The sequence below is a fragment of the Oryctolagus cuniculus genome, chromosome 10, assembly GCF_051225735.1.
Source record: "Oryctolagus cuniculus isolate XC-2025 breed Fujian yellow rabbit chromosome 10, ASM5122573v1, whole genome shotgun sequence".
Classification (NCBI taxonomy): domain Eukaryota; kingdom Metazoa; phylum Chordata; class Mammalia; order Lagomorpha; family Leporidae; genus Oryctolagus; species Oryctolagus cuniculus.
Window position 1 is genome coordinate 106,664,149 of NC_142876.1, and position 16,223 is coordinate 106,680,371.

The 16,223-nt window shown below is 49.9% G+C and overlaps 3 protein-coding genes and 1 long non-coding RNA gene across 21 annotated transcripts in view; 2 read left to right on the forward strand and 2 right to left on the reverse strand.

The window, feature by feature from the left end:
- The window catches only part of NKTR (natural killer cell triggering receptor), a 47,102-nt gene extending 45,842 nt beyond the window's left edge, over positions 1-1,260 (reverse strand). For 2 of the 6 annotated variants that reach the window (XM_008260249.5, XM_008260248.5), the window contains exons 1-2: positions 1,087-1,260; positions 849-929 (exon numbers count right to left, since the gene is read on the reverse strand). In XM_008260249.5, the coding sequence (XP_008258471.1) occupies positions 849-906 (58 nt within the window). In that variant the 5' untranslated portion in view covers positions 907-929; positions 1,087-1,260. The remainder of the gene's footprint in view (positions 1-848; positions 930-1,086) is intronic. The other 4 variants (XM_089306472.1, XM_070050973.2, XM_070050971.2 and 1 more) reach the window with 3 other exon arrangements.
- On the forward strand, positions 464-2,161 carry LOC138844118 (uncharacterized). The gene is made up of 2 exons (XR_011379580.1): positions 464-602; positions 1,955-2,161. It is a non-coding gene; the product is annotated as an uncharacterized LOC138844118 (long non-coding RNA).
- A 2,415-nt stretch (positions 2,162-4,576) lies between these two features.
- SS18L2 (SS18 like 2) lies at positions 4,577-8,291 on the reverse strand. Of its 3 annotated transcripts, none has more exons than XM_017343679.4 (4): positions 8,162-8,291; positions 6,666-6,744; positions 6,378-6,454; positions 4,577-5,116 (listed from the first exon to the last, which is right to left on the reverse strand). In XM_017343679.4, exons 1-4 carry the CDS (start codon positions 8,197-8,199, stop codon positions 5,032-5,034), a joined length of 279 nt encoding a protein of 92 aa, XP_017199168.1. In that variant the 5' UTR covers positions 8,200-8,291; the 3' UTR covers positions 4,577-5,031. The 3 variants fall into 3 exon arrangements, with proteins under 3 accessions (XP_017199168.1, XP_069907083.1, XP_069907082.1); XM_070050982.2 differs by lacking the exon at positions 8,162-8,291 and adding an exon at positions 6,869-7,002; XM_070050981.2 differs by lacking the exon at positions 8,162-8,291 and adding an exon at positions 6,845-6,979.
- SEC22C (SEC22 homolog C, vesicle trafficking protein) overlaps positions 7,509-16,223 on the forward strand; it is a 33,733-nt gene continuing 25,018 nt past the window's right edge. For 3 of the 11 annotated variants that reach the window (XM_089306477.1, XM_008260252.5, XM_089306476.1), the window contains exon 1: positions 8,914-9,159. The gene's annotated coding sequence lies outside the window, so the exon portion shown is untranslated. Of the gene's footprint in view, positions 7,636-8,913; positions 9,160-9,380; positions 9,510-9,547; positions 9,769-16,223 lie in introns of those variants that run through there. The other 8 variants (XM_002713059.6, XM_089306475.1, XM_089306478.1 and 5 more) reach the window with 6 other exon arrangements.

Below are 16,223 nucleotides of genomic sequence, written 5' to 3' on the forward strand. Positions count from 1 at the left end.
ATATGGCCTTGGCTGGCCGACTTATTACAACAGTCCTGGGCACAGCATTTCCCCCCATTTCCACTGCCATCTTCCCCCAACAGAACATGCACTACAAAAGGAGAGCCTTTGTTTTATTCATCGCTTTATCTCCGGAGCCTGGAACAGCAGCAGTCCGTCTCTAACTGAACCTCCAGTCACAGCTAGCAACAACAAAAGAAAACAGTCTGGAACCCTGAGATCACTACCCCTTTGAATCAAACAACTGCCCTTTGGGGGTGGGGGGAACGTCTTATTTTCAAGCAAATGCAATAACGCATGGGGGGTGCGGGATTCCCTACACACGAAAACATGGAACGCTAAAGCGCACTCAGGCTACAGTTCGGCTGCCACAGGAACCAAGGAATCCTGGCTGAAGATCCTCCAGGGAAGACGGAAGAGGGGCCAAGGCCCTAAGGAGACAGAGTGATTGGAAAATACGGAACAGACGAGTCCAAACTTCAAAGTACGGAGCAAGATACCAGCAATCAGAACTGCAAGTCTTCCACGGGAGGAGGAAAGTCCAGAGAGGGCTGCACCCCTTTCTCTTGGCGCCAGGCTGGGTCTGAGCACTCAGCCCCCAGGTGCTGGGGGGGGGGGGGGAGCGTGGGGCTTGGGAAGAGGAGGCCCGGGCTCCCCACAGCGGGTGCAGGAGGGGGGTGTGCCCGGGACACCCTCCTCGCCACCGATTTCCTCAGCGGAAAAAAGGGACGCTGGTTGTGCCTCTCCGCTCCCAAAAAGGCTCGGGGGAGGGCTGACGAGGGCTGACCCCTCCCCCTCGCCAGAGCAAGCCCAAGCCCCCCGGCAGCGCTCCCCAGTCTCCGGCTCACCCGGCTCCCGGTTGATCTCGATGTCGAAGTGGCACTGCGGCCGGTCCTGCGCCCCCATCGCGACCGAGGTGGCGGCAAGAGCTGGGAGAGAGGGAGAGTACAGCGGTCAGGGCGGGGGCTGGGGCGGGGCCGGGGCGGCGCCGGCCTGTCGCCCACAGCGCAGGCGGCGGCCACGACCCGGCTCCCTGCCCGCCCGGGGGCCGCGCAGCGTGCACACGCATCTGGGAGAGCGCTTCACCTGGCTGGCCTCCAGCCTGAACGGCTCCCCCTGCGCAGAGGAGATAGCACCGCCGCCGCCGCCAGAACCCAACGCCACTAACGGAACGCCACCTCCTCCCTCTCCTCCCGGCCCGGCCTCCCAGTGCAACGCTAAGCCCCGCGAGATCGGGACAAATACCGCGAGAGCACAGCCTCGGAGGGGGCGGTTAACCGAAGGGGGCGGTGGAGTCGGGGGTGGGGCGGGAGGCGCGCCCTGGTGGGCGTGTCCGGTAGCTCCAGGGAAGCCTCCAGCCGCGTGCTCCAACACTTGCGCGCTTCCTTTTGGCCCCGCCCTCTGGAGTCAATCACCCAATCGGGGAACCTTGGGTACGCCTGCGTTCTCTGCGCCACCGCGCAGTTTGGGCTGTGGGCGCCCGCCCATTTCGTGGTATCGCGAGACTATGTCGTGGTCCAGCGCTGTGTGCGCCAAGTCGAGGTGGCATAGGCGCCTGTTGTCCGGCGACAACAGTACGCGGCCTCACTTTAAAGGCTTCTAGCGCATTTTTTTAAATGTACTTTTTCGTCTTACTGTTTAGAGTTCTCGCTGCAGATGATTTGTTAGATAGAAATGTGTGTTCTGAATACAAATCTTCGGTCAGACGCTTGCGAGTATTTTCTCCCACTCTGAGCCTTGTTTTAAACTGTCTTCTGGGAAGCAGTATTTAATCTTGGTGAAGCCAGTAATGGCTTTCTTAGAATTGATTTTTCTGTCCTGAGAAACCCCTACCTACCTCACGTTTGTGACAGTATTGCCTACGTTTTCGTCTGGAAATCTTAAGAGTTGCAGCTTTTGCATTCGACTCTGGTCTAATCGAACTTCTTAAGTGTGGGCTTCCATTTTCCTGCAGGGATGTACAGTTCCATCCAAGAGGAAGCACCTGGCTCCTGGCTTCGGATCGGCACAGCGCCGGCCCTGGCGGCCCTTTGGGGGGTGAACCAACAGAAGGAAGACCTTTCTCTCTCTCTCTCTCTCTCTCTCTCTCTCTCTCTCTCTCACTGTCTGTAACTCTGTCAAAATAAATAAATGAAAGTCTTTAAAAAAAAATAAGAAAAAACTGGGTTGGTCCAGCGTTGTGGTGCAGCGGGTTAAAGCCCTGGCCTGAGGCGCCAGCATCCCATATAGACGCGGGTTCAAGACCCAGCTGCTCCTCTTCCGATGCAGCTCTCTGCTATGGCCTGGGAAAGCAGGAGAAGATGGCCCAAGTCCTTGGGTCCCTGCACTCGTGTGGGAGACCCGGAAGAAGCTCCTGGCTCCAGATTTGTGCAGCTCTGGCCATTGTGGCTATCTGGGGAGTGAACCAGCGGATGGAAGACCTCTCTTTCTCCGTCTCTCTGTAACTCTTTCAAATAAATAAAATAAATCTTTAAAAAAAAAAAAAAAAAGACTCGGTGTCCGAACACCATCCCTTTGCAGGTGAGGATTTCAACCTATGGACAACACACTGAGACCACAGCACTTTCTAAATAACTAACCTGGACTCAGCTGCTTCTGAGGCAACCAAACCAAGATAACCAGTTATCTAAATGCCTTACCCTTGGCGGGTAGACCTAGAAGGACTGGCGCAGCCAATATAGCTTCTAGCAGCACCCAGAACATTAAAATATTTGTTACCCAAACACACTCTGCTTGTGAAGACTAGTGTCCAGAAACTGTCAGAGCCAAGGACTCAAAGCAGAATTTAGGGTTTGAACCAAGTCAACAAGTAGGGTCAACATAAAACAAGTTAAGGCCCTACCTGGCAAAAGGCCCTACCTGTTGCCATGGGTTTTTCATAGAAATGTGAATGGAGAGATCCAGTCTCCCCACTAAAGAAGATGTAGCAGAAGATACTTGTGAAAATAAAACCATGCTTTAAGGGGGAAAGAAGTCAGTAACTTAAAAGACCAAAGAGTGTAGTATTCACAATTTGAGATGGCTGGTTCATGGCAGTTGTCTGAACAGCCATCGCTGCTGCCACAACTCCGTGCCTGTCTCCTGCTTGCTGGATCCACCCTCAGCTCAGCTGACAGATCCTAAGTATCCACGCACTATTTAGATATTACAGGCATCCCAAGTTCCAACGCTGGGCTCCAACAAAAGGAGCAGAGACCTGGGCTTCTAATTTTGGGTTCACTCACAAAAATCTTTTGCCTTCATTTTCAGGTAAGTCTCAAAGAGGGAAAATTTTGCTGAATACAACTAATAAAGGCAGAAGGAATAATAAAACAGAAAATCACCATAATGCAATCCTTAATAAATTAAAAAAAAAAAGGTGAGATTACAATTTAAGTGAAAGACCAGTGGGAACCTGAGAATAAATCAGTGCACTTTCTGATGCAATGCAAAGGCAGATACCACTTCCTATGATGTATCAGTGCCAAAATCGTAGAACCTAAGTGAATAAGTCTCTAGATTTGCCAGTTTACAGGAAAATGACATTGGGACATATTTAATATTATAGGAATACAACTGGATGAATCCAGAAAACGAGAGTCTTAAGACACATGACCTAGGATTTTCAACAAATAGCAAAAATGAGGGGGAACCATTCAACAGCTTAAAGTGGCGTCCGGGGCCAGCGCCGTGGCTCACTTGGTTAAACCTTGCCTGCAGTGCTGGCATCCCATATGGGTGCCAGGTTCTAGTCCAGGTTGCTCCTCTTCCAGTCTGGCTCTCTGCTGTGGCCCGGAAAGGCAGTGGAGGATAGCCCAAGTGCTTGGCCCTGCACCCGCATGGGAGACCAGGAGGAAGCACCCGGCTCCTGGCTTCCGATTGGCGCAGGGCTGGCCATGGCGGCCATTTGGGGAATGAACCAACGGAAGGAAGACCTTTCTCTGTTCTCTCTCACTGTCTATAACTCTGTCAAATAAATTTAAAAAAATAAAATAAAATAAATGATATCGGGGCCGGCGCCGCGGCTCACTAGGCTAATCCTCCGCCTTGCGGCGCCAGCACACCGGGTTCTAGTCCCGGTCGGGGTGCCGGATTCTGTCCCGGTTGCCCCTCTTCCAGGCCAGCTCTCTGCTGTGGCCAGGGAGTGCAGTGGAAGATGGCCCAAGTGCTTGGGCCCTGCACCCCATGGGAGACCAGAAGCACCTGGCTCCTGCCATCGGATCAGTGTGGTGCACCGGCCGTGGCGGCCATTGGAGGGTGAACCAACGGCAAAGGAAGACCTTTCTCTCTGTCTCTCTCTGTCCACTCTGCTTGTCAAAAAAATAAATAAATAAATAAAAATGATATCAACAAAATGCCATGTATGAATGTTGTTTGGATCCTGGTTCAGACAAATCAAGACATTTTCTGATGATTGAAGAAAATAATGTTACCTATGATATCCCCAGAGGACATTACAGAACAATTAAGAATCACTACTAATTTTGTTGGCAATGATAATGACATTGTTACATTCCTTACAGTTAAATCTATAGTTTTTCCAGAAAACCAAAAGGAACACTTATTATATGAAAATGTTTATACCTCCTTATCAGTCTTTTGTGGAAAAGCAAGTTTTATTTCAAAGCAACCAGAAAACAGCAGTCAGAGGGAGGACGTTTATAAACTGTTAGGAAGGAGCACACAATCATGTCCATTTGTAAAGGTCAGAGTTAGGAGTCTCACCAACTCCTGCTGATCACCCAACACTCAGTTGAAACTTTTTAGTCTGAAACAAAAATGTAGCCTTGAAGATGTCCACTGTGTTTGTTATCCAAACATGTTCTCATTTTTGGAAAGGTTGTCTGAGCCAGTCTATTGAGAGATCTGCTTAATTATTAAAATAAATATTTACACGGAGAACACAGTTATATTAGTAGCCTTCTTCACATTTTATAAAGAGCCACAGAGGTTTCCTTCACATTTTGAGCAGTCAAGCTGGTAAAGATCCTGTCTCCATTTTGTAGGAAGTGGATTATATTCAATTTCTCTGAACAACAGCCAACTGGAAGATTATTCTGCTTTTGAAGTACTGGCTGGGCTGGCATCTGCAATGGTAGCTAGATAAATGAGATTTCTATGTAACACATGCTGGTACCTATGGGTTAAAAAAAAAAAAAGGAAAAAAATCAAGTTTGTTTTTACCATGAACAAAAAACTGGGAAAGCACTTACCCATAAAGGAGGAATGGCTCATCCACTGATTAGATGATTCAGTGTAATCAATCTTTTTATTTAACATACTTTGAGAAACATAATGCAAACTCTCACCTATTCTTACCAGCTACGTCTGTAGGCCAAGCCATATTAATCTATCTGCACCCCTACTATATTCTCCACACAGCAACCTATGTGATCATTGTACAACAAGCCAATCTAAAAAGCAAAACTACTTTCTTGTTTATTTGAAAAGCAGAGAGCAGGCACTCTTTCATCTATGGATTCACTTCCCCAAACAGCCAGGGTTGGGGTACCAGGGAAGAGAAGCCAGGAGCCATAGAAATCCATCTGAGTCTCCCACAGGGGTGCCGGGGGATCCAACTAATTGAGCAGTTGCCTGCTGCGGCCTAGTGTGCATTCGCCTTTTGGTATCCCTTCCCATGACCTAAAAGGCTTTCCGTGATTAAGGTCCCCAGGCTCATCTGCAGCTCATCTCCCACGGCTTTCCCTTGGCTGAATTTTAACCACGATGGTCTTTTTGTTGTGACTTGAAGATATTCAGCACAATTCCATCCACTGGCCGTCCCAAGTACTTGGGCCAGCATCTGCTGGTTTAGCAGGATACTAGATCGGAAGCAGAAGTGGTTTTCAATCTCAGGCGCACTGATACGGGATGCAGGTGTCGCAAAGGGTGGCTTAACCCACTGTGCAACACCAGCTCCTAGTGTGGCTTTCTTGAACGTTTCTCCAGTAGCAGTGCAATATTTTTCCATGAAGAAATAAGCTACAATTGCTGGACTAGATTTGGAAAATGTTCTCAGGCTCTCTCATTGCAGTCTGGTTAGAAGGCAACTGGGACATCCCCTGACAGCCTGTCCGCGTCACTCCCAGACTGACTACAAGGTAGAAATGGCACGGAGCTTAGCAGCCGAATGGCCTGAAAGAGGGCAGGCAGCGACCCGTGATGAGGAAGGAGCCACGGCTCTTTTCTCTCGAGCCTGGTTTCTCCTGTTCTCCCCTCCCTGTCCATCAGCTGGCATGGCTTCAAGCGAAGTAGGCTCCGCAGTGCGAACGTCCAAGTTCTGCAGACGGAGCCACGTCTAACCCTAGGTTCTGTCCCCTTCCTAGATCAGTCACCCAAGCCTGCTTCGCGCTGGCTGCCCCTTACACTCCAGCCAACGGCGGGAAGAGGGCACTTACTGGACGCACTCGTTCGCCCGGCCTTTGTTCTGATACTCCACGATACAGCGGATGAGCTGGTCATTCTCTTCCAGGAGCTGAAAGGGCAGAGACAGGGTTAGGCCGGCGACGAGGGCCGCTCCCTTCCGCCCGTGCAGGCCGTGCAGCCCGGGCGCCGGGGCTGGCTTCGTTCCCACCGCGCTCCAACACCCTCCGCACGCTGCAAGCCTCAGCTGGGATGCAGGTCACTCCAGGAGGTTCCCCGCGCCCCTCGCGACCCCGACTCCACTCCCCAGCATTGCCGCCTACCCGCTGGATGGTCTCTTGATTGACTTCCGCACTGCCCCTCAGCCAGTCGGGTACGAAGGCCACAGACATCCCGGGGAGCCTGGGCAAAAAAAAAAAAAAAAAAAAACAACCCACACGTCAGAAACCGCGGCGGGCCGTGCACCTAGGCCGGAGCGGCACCCCACGATTGGCAGGCTTACGCTCTCGACGGTGATTGGACCCACCCGCGACGTCAGCTGTGATTGGACGCGCCAGAGCGACGTTCTACGCCCTCCTCGGGCCCCGCCTCCAGGGCTCCGTGCGGGTTGCGCGCGCCACGCGCTTGCGCAGTCGGGAAAGCAAACCGGGAGCCCGGGTGGTGGCTGCCGTGAGCGTGTCAACTGGTTGACGTTCAGACAGTGTGTCCCGAGTCTGTCTGAAAGAGCAGCTTGCTATGGGTCACACACCAGCTCGTGACTGGAACCCATTTCTATGGCTTCGAGTCCACTGCCCGGCCTCTAGGCCTCTCTCTGGAGCGTGAATCCTGGCCACTGGCTCGCGCCTGGCAGGAGAACGCTGGTGTCCGCTTTGCTCTTTGCGGAGGGAGAAACTCCTGAGTGTGCGCCCACATTCTCTGCGGACCATAATAATGCTTACTAGGTTTACAGCCCTCAGAACCTCTCGTGTTTTCTCCATTTTACAGATGAGAAAAACAGGTTCAGTAACTTGTCCAAGGTCCCCTATCCACTACGGACCACGGCAGTCTCTGTAGTCACAGGCGGTGTGGCTTGAATGCCCTCACTCGTCCCCTCGCCCCCGGGCTGCCTAGGCTCCACGCTGCAAAGAGGATTTGTTGTTGCAAGATGCCTGGAGGAAGCTGGCTCTGCCCTCCCGCCGCGCAGAGTGGCTGTGATCGCTGCGACTTTGGAATGGCCGCAGTCCTCAAGCCCACGGGTGGTGAACTTGGCACCAACGCTGCTCTTACGGACAGCATGGAGTGAGCAGCAACCAGGTGATCTGGGAAAGAGAACTTGGGGGGAACTTCTAGAGTTTCATTTCCTGTCTCAGAGGCTTGTCTGCCTTCCTGGGTTCACCGTCCACGGTCCGCTTAATTCAACCCCACCCCCCATGCAGGGGCATCGCTTTGCTCTTTGGTTGCTCTTTGTTTAGAGGAGGCACCTGGGGGTCGAAGACTGGGAGATTTGGGAGCATGCAAGAGATTTGCAAGCTGATAGTGGAGTACTTAGGAGAGAGAGCTGACTGGACAAACACAGACTGCTACACCGGGTGGAGAGCTTGGCTGAAGTAGGCAATGTATGCAGCACCAGTCTGAGTGGCTGTGAAATTGTTACAGCCCAGGAGCAAACTGAGAGAAGACAGAAGGTTGGGGAGCCGCCAGGCAGATGTGATGGGTGGCGCAAGGGGCGTGAGCAAACTGGGAAGATTGTATTGGGGGTGAGGGGCCCTGGACGCGCTGTTGAAGGAAGTCAAGACCGGAGGGAGCCGATACATAGAACAAAGTGGAGGAACTACTGGACCGGAAGTTCCCACAGGCCGGAGAACAGTGCGAGGACATGTAGGAGACCAGGTTCTGCGATTGTAACTCCAGAGATGGAGCTCCTGTGTGGCGACACCAGAGTCCGGGGTCCAAGAGAGAAGCAGGGAAGAGGCCTGGAAGAGAAAGCGGCAGGAGTTGACTGTGAGGCTGGAGCCCAGTGGCCAGCAGTTGGAGACGAAGGCCAGGACTTTAGCTTCCGCCTGCCTGTCATCCATCGTGGGGCTGGCTTGCATTGCACCAGCTGCTCCAGTCAGAGAGGAAAGACCCTAAAGGAAAGCACTTAGCCTGCAGCTTTGAGCGTGCCCGGCTTCACATCCCAAAGCTCCCGGATGTTATAGACCTGGCACCCATTTTCCTGTCCCTCCCCCAGAGCCTTGTCTTCAGTGGCCCACGGTAGCACAGTTAAAGAACACACGCTGAGAGCGAACCCTAGCACGTGCAGCACAGGACTCTCAAATCGTCTAGTTTTTCTCGCCATACAAGCTGATCTCTCTCTAAAACACACTTCTTCCCTTTGCCTCGTTAGCTGCCCCTCAGCCACCGTCACCTCCTCAGGGAAGCCGCCTTTGAGCCCCAAGGCCAAAAGCCCTGAGACAGCAGTTTGTATCTCCACGTGCTGGCTCCCTGCCCTCCTTTCCTCACGGGTTCGAGTGGCAGGAGGACGTCCTTGCTGGGCCCGGGCCTGGCCCACACAACAGGTGCTGAGTGAGTTAAGTGCATGCAGTCGGCTCCCCACTCTGCGTCCAGCCGGCCCTCAGCCTGGGGCGTGTCCCTTCAGGACCGGACTTTGGCACCCCATCCAGGCTGGCAGTAGGCCGGGCTCCTCTGGGTTGCCTCCCTCGGGCCTCTCGCCCAGCAGCTCAGACTCGCGGAACCCACGCTTCGGGCGTGTCGCTCGGTCACGCGGAGCCGCCACGCCTCCAGACGTGCGTGCCGTTCGCTACCCGGGCGGGAATCGAGCTCCTGGCACCTCCGGAGGTGAGGATTACCGGCTTGGACCTCAGATCCCCGTGGACCAGAGCCTGGAGGTGGGAGGGAAACCTGAGAGGCGCGCACCCAGGTCACGCCCCTCTCCGTTTGGGTCGCCCCTTTAAGAACTACTTTATTCGCTGTCCCACTGGGACCGGGCTCTGGAGACGCTCCAGGATTGGTTGGTTTGGGTGCCGGTGTCGCCTAGCAGCAGCGAATGAGGGCTCAAGGCTTGCGCACGCGCATCGCCGCCTACCTGCTCCAGGGCCACCGGTGTCCTGCTCCGGCGCTTGCCCGATGGGCTAAGGTTGCCGGGGCGGCGGCGAGTGCCCACTCCCGAAGGCCGCCGTCGGGGCGAGGTGAGGGCTGGCCGGCGAAGGCGGGTGCCGCGGGCCGTTAGCCTCGAGCAGGCGGGATCGGGTGTGGCGCAGGGCGGGCCTGGAGGTGGAGGCGGCCGGGAGGCCCGCCCCGCCCTCCAACGCCAGCCCTCGTCCCGGCCTGGACCCGCCCGGCGTCATCTGGCTTCCCGGAGCCCTCTGAGTCGCCTTTGTCTCGGCTGCTCCCGAGGACCGCGGGACGAGCCGAGGCGCGCGCCTGCAGGACCCCCTCGGCGGACAGGTGCGCGCCGAGCGCTGCCCGCGGTGGGAGGAGACGGGGAGTGTCCTCTACGGGAGGGGACGCTTGTGGTTTAACTGTCCGCCCAGCTCACGTCATCGAGCGGCTGGGGCCGGACCCGGTGCACCACAGCCGTGAATGACCGTCGGTCGTGGGGCGGTCCCGCTGCGGGTTCACACACGGACCTGCAGAGCCCCCATAGAGGCAGTTGCAGCAAGTGTGACCTTACCAACAGGTCCCCGGTTCGTTTTAGTATTAGTGCTCTTACCAAAAAAAAAAAAAAAAAAATGTGTTGGGCAGGTGTCTGGCCTGTTGGTTATACGCCCTGTTCCATACGCGCCACGGGCTCCGGATTCCAGCTTCTTGCTAATGCAGACCCTGGGAGGGCAGCGCTGGGGGCTCCCCGAATTGGGTTCCCGCCACCCCCGTGGGAGACTCGGACTGAATTCCCAGTCTCCACCAGGATGTGATAGGGACGTTTGGGGAGTGACCCAGCCGAGGGGAGCGTTCTCTTTGCCTTAAAAAAAATTTTTTTTAAAGAAAAGGATTATTTTGGACTGATTGTAATTCTCAAGGTTGGATTTAGAGAAGCGGGCTGTGGTGGAAAGACTGGGCTTTTTTTTTTTTTTTTTTTTTTTACTATTTCAAAAAGAAGTTTGTATCTGAATCCCGGTTCTACCTCTTTAGCCTTGCAGCTGCTGTTTTCCTACCTGTCCAGTGCAAAATGTGCCTACGTTATAGGTAGTTAAGAGTACTTAGGATCAGCATCACCACTGTAAAAGTTCCTAACACAGAGCCTGGCATATCCCATCCTGCCTCGGTATCCCTAGGGGATTGGTTCCAGCTCCCTTCCGATAGGGAATCTGCCGATGCCCAGGTGTCTTATATAAAGTGTAAGGGACATACTCCCGTGTACTTTACATCAGCTGCAGGTTACGTATAATAACTAATGCAATGTCAGTACGGTATTATTCATTGTCTTATGGTATTGTTAGGGAATAACGACAAGGAAAATGTGTACTGTCTCTTCAGTACCGATGCAACTCTTTTTGAGGCTGGGAGTGGAATGAATCCTCAGATGCAGTACCCAGGGATGCACAAGGCTGACTGTAGTATTAGTTCCTGTAAAGGTCAGCTCCTTACCCTTCTCGGCTCCTAACAAATGACAGAGTTGATCCTCACCTTCCGCTCCACTACATCCCCAAGCAGCTCGGAGCTTAGAAACTCTACGGATTAGGCGACAGGTTCCCAAGTCCTGTGGCTGCGGGTGAATTCCGTAAGGGTGATGCAGTTCGGGTGTGTGCTCTGTACTGCGAATCTGAGAACTGAGCCACATGCCTTATGGTGAACACTTGGGTTTGGATATTTGTGTGACAAAACAAACCTGTTCTGCTGGTTTAAATTCTTGTTACAGAGCCCGGTCATCTCTGTTCTCTCTGTCCTGTCTTACTGAATGTGGAAGGGATCTAGGGTGGGTTAAGGGTAAAAGGGGGAGAAAACAGTGCAAACAAGAGTGACCCCTAGTGTGGACACAGTATTTGCTGGTAGAATAAGGACAAGCTACAGATGATAGAGAAGGATTTGTGAAATGAGGGAGGCAGATCACACAATGTTTTCATAAAACCGCAAAACCTGGATGTTGTGTATTTTGTCATGTTGTACTTAGAAAGTTCCATCCAAATAAACCTTTCGGGCAAAATCTGAATCAGCATTTTGGCACAGGATCTACAAAACTATGTTTGTTGTTTCAGTGTACAAAAATAAGGCATCCCTTAGGCCATTCATTCATTTGCTTGGCAGGTTGTATTGTTTGTTTGTTTGTGTTTTGAAGGCTTCCTAATGTGTGCTTGGGGGTCCATTGGCTTGGAGAAGGAGCTGGTAAGACCGGGAAAGCTGTGGAGAGTGTTTCAGGGTGAGCACTCTAAGGCTGCCTTTGTGCTTGTGGAATTGATGATGTTTTTTCTGGAACTGCGGCATGATTTTCCAGATTCACACCACTGCTTTCCGGTTTTAAACAGAATACTAATTATTCTTGAGCAGCTCTATTTTAATGAGCTCTGAGATGATAATACCTACCACTCTGGAAATGTCAAGTAGTTGTGGAGCTGTTCACTGTAAAACATGCCCTTCAGTGTTTATGTGTAGATCGTCAGAACCACAGTTAATTAGCAGATAAGATTATTGTGCTGGTGGTGCTATTTTAAAATGACATTTAAACATAAAAAAGAAATATGAGCATAATATAAGTGAAACATAAGGATCTTAAGTTAATTCTTTTTTTTTTCCAACTTGTGGTTTAAAATAATTTTAGTCACAGGAAGTTGCAAAGATGTTACAGGGTAGTCCTGTATTTTCTTCACTTGGTTTCCCCCATTGGTTAACTCTTATGTAACTAGTACAATATCAAATTCAGGACATTGACATTGGTATAAAATGTGCATATTGTACTATGCCATTTTTTGACATGTGCTGATTCCTGTAATCACCACCACAATCAAGATACAGATTTACTCCATCACCATAAAGTTCTCCCTTTTACTGCCACTTCATGGTCGCACTCATTTCCCTCCTGCCCACTGTCCTTCAGCTCTGTCTGTCGGTGGTCCATCTGTATAATTTTGTTATTTCAAGGATGTTACATGAAAGGATTTGTGCAGGATGCAACCTTCTGATACCTGGCTTTTTTTCAATCAGCGTAAAACTCTTGAGAGCTTTCCAAGGTGTTGTGCATCAATAGTTCATTCTTTTATTTAAAAAAAAAAAAAGGATTTTATTTGTTTATTTGAGAGGCAGAGTTACAGAAAGAGAGAGAGAGACAGAGAGAGGGGTCTTCCATCTGCTGGTTCCCCCCTCCCCAAATGGCTGCAGTGCTGATCCAGAGCTTTCTCCAGGTCTCCCACATGGGTGCAGAGGCCCAAGCTCTTTGGGCCATCTTCCACGGCTTTCCCAGGCCATAAGCAGAGAGCTGGATGGGAAGAGGAGCAGCTGGGACATGAACCAGGGCTCACCTGCGATGACACCACCATAGGCAAAGGCTTAGCCTGCTATGCCACAGCGCTGGCCCCAGTAGTTCATTCCTTTTCCTGCTGCTGCATAGTATTCCATGGTATGAATGTACTGTGACTTGTTTGGTCATTTGTCATTTGTAGAACATTTTGATCATTTCCAGTTTGAGGTTTTTATAAAGATACAATGAGCAAGTTGCACACAGATTTCTGGGTGGACACGTTTTTATTTCTCTGGCATAAATGCCAGGAGTGGGATTGATAAATAGTTCATATAATAATTGCATGTTGAATTTTAAAAGAAACTACCAAACTTTTCCAAAGAAAAGTTTGCCACTTCACAGTAATATATGAGAGGTACCGTCTGTTTGCACGGTTGCCAACTTTTGATCTTTCACTGTTTTCATTTTAGCTGTTCTGATAGGTATGTGGTCTTAAGTTATATTTCCCAAATAGCTAGTGATGCTGAACATCTTTTCATGTGCTTATTTGCCATCTGCATGTCCTCTTTTGTGTATTTTGCCCATTTTCTGATTGGGTTGTTTTTAGACTGTTCGGTAAGTCCTAGATAAGAGTCTCTTATCAGATGTCTAGTTTTCACATATTCCTTCTGGTCTCTAGCTTGCCTGTTATCCTCTTCATATGGGCTTTTTTGTAAGGAAAATGTCTCAGAGCTGATGAAGTCCAGTTTATGGAAATTTCTCCATGGATTGTGCTTTTCATCTTACGCCCAAGAACTCTAACCCAGGCCATAGGTTCTGAAAATTTTCTTGTATTTTATTTCCAGTTTTATAGTTTTATCTTTTATATTTAAATCTTTGATATGCTTTGAGTTTATTTTTATGTAAGGTGTGAGGTTTAGATCAGGATTTTTTTTTCCACTGTTAAAAAGATGATCCTTCTGGCCGGCGCCGCGGCTCACTAGGCTAATCCTCCGCCTTGCGGCGCCGGAACACCGGGTTCTAGTCCCGGTCGGGGCACCGGATTCTGTCCCGGTTGCCCCTCTTCCAGGCCAGCTCTCTGCTGTGGCCAGGGAGTACAGTGGAGGATGGCCCAAGTGCTTGGGCCCTGCACCCCATGGGAGACCAGGAGAAGTACCTGGCTCCTGCCATCGGATCGGCGAGGTGCGCTGGTTGCAGCGTGCCGGCTGCGGCGGCCATTGGAGAGTGAACCAACAGCAAAGGAAGACCTTTCTCTCTGTCTCTCTCTCTCACTGTCCACTCCTGCCTGTCAAAAAAAAAAAAAAAAAAAAATCCTTCTTTTACTGAATTGTTTTTGCATTTTGTCAAAAATCAATTGGGTATATTTGTGTAGGGGTATTTTTTAGTTCTATATTCTGTTCCACTTATCTAAGTCTGTTCCTCTGACAGTACCACACAAGCATGATTGCTGTAGCTGTGTAATAAATCTCAAAATAGAAGCGCCTAGTCCCTTCTGCTTACCTTTTTCAAAATAACTTTAGCTATTAATGTTCCTTTGCCCTTACCTATATATTTTAGAATAATCTTACTTGTAGCTGCAGATTATCTTGCTGCTGATTTTATAGGAATTGAATTAAGCAGTAGAATTTGGAGAATTCACACATTCACTATGTTAAAATCTTCAAGTCCATAAATGTGGTATATTTTTCATTTTTTTAGGGCTTTGACTTTTTTCAACAGTATTTTGAGGTGGTCAGCATACATATCATGTTGCTTAGATTTACACATAGGTATTTCTTTTAAAAATACTGTAGTTTGGGGATGGCGCCGTGGCTCACTTGGTTAATCTTCCACCTGCAGTGCCGGCATCCCATATGGGTGCCAGGTTCTAGTCCAGGTTGCTCCTCTTCCAGTCCAGCTCTCTGCTGTGGCCCTGGAGGGCAGAGGAGGATGGCCTGAGTACTTGGGCCCCCGCACCCACATGGGAGACCAGGAAGAAGCACCTGCCTACTGGCTTCAGATTGGCATAGCACCAGCCGTAGCGGCCATTTGGGGAGGGAACCAATGGAAAGAGGACCTTTCTGTATCTCTCTCTCACTGTCTTTAACTCTACCTGTCAAATAAAAAATTTTTTTTAAAATATAGCTTTATTGAGATCATTTTCTTGAGTGTAAATGATATTATATTTTTAGTTTTGATTTCCATGTGTTTGTTGTCAGTATATGGAAATACAATCAGTTTTTATATGTTGGTCTTTATTTTATTTTCTTTATTTTAAAGGCAGAGAGATCTCCCACCTGCTGTTCACTCTAATGCCTACAACAGTCAGGGCTGGGCCAGGCCAAAGCCAGGAGGCTAGAACCTAATCCGGATTTCCCACCTGGGTAGCAGGGGCCCAGCAACTTGAGCCATCACCTGCTGCCTCCCATAGTGTACATTAGCGGGAAGCTGGAATTGGGAGTGGAGCTAAGACTCCAACCCTGGTGCACTGAGATGGTTACAGCATCCCAAGTGATGTTTCTTTTTTTTTTTTTAATTAATTAATTTATTTGAAAGCCAGAGTTACACAAAGAGAGGAGAGCTAGAGAGAGAGAGAACCATCTTCGATCTGATGGTTCACTCCCCAACTGGTTGCAATGGCTAGAGCTGCACCATTCCGAAGCCTGGAGCCAGGAGCTTCTTCCGGGACTCCCACACAGGTGCAGGGGCCCAAGGACTTGGGCCATCTTCTACTGCTTTCCCAGGCCATAGCAGAGAGCTGGATCAGAAGTGGAGGAGCCAGGACTAGAACCGATGCCCCTATGGGATTACGGCACTGCAGGCCAAGGCATTAACCTGCTGCACCATAACACTGGCCCCCCAGTGATGTTTCAACTCCTGTGCCAAACACCTACCTACTCCAGATACATTGATCTTGGATCCTGTGGCTTTGTTGAGCTCACTTGTTTAATTCTAGGAGGGTTTATTTGTTTGTTTGTTTGTTTTGTGAGCTCCTTGGGATTTTCCATGTAGACATTTATCTCTTCTGCAAATAACAGAGGTTTTATTTTTTCCTCTCCTATCTGTACAACCTTATTTTTCTGTTTTTTTTTTTTTCCTTATTGCACTAGTGGAACTTCTAGTACTGTGTTGAACAGCAGTGATGAGAGTGGACATACTTGCCTTATTCCAGATTTTAGAGAGAAAACATTCAGTATTCTACCATTAAACGAGGTATTAGCTGGGGGCTTTTTGTAGATGGTGCTTATCAGCTTGAGGAACTTCTCCTCTATTCCTGTTTTACTGAGAATTTTTATTATGAATGAATATTGAATTTTGTCAGATGCCTTTTGCACATCAATTGATATGATTGTGCGGCTTTTCTTTTTTAGCCTGTTAATATGGTAAGGTATTAGGTAAGGTATTAGGATTTTAGTAACAGTATTGATGTTCATTTTGTTTCAAAGGCAGAGACAGCAATACACAGAGAAAGACTAAGAGAGCTCTTCCACCCACTGGTTCACTCCCCAAGTGCCTGCAACAGTTGGGGATG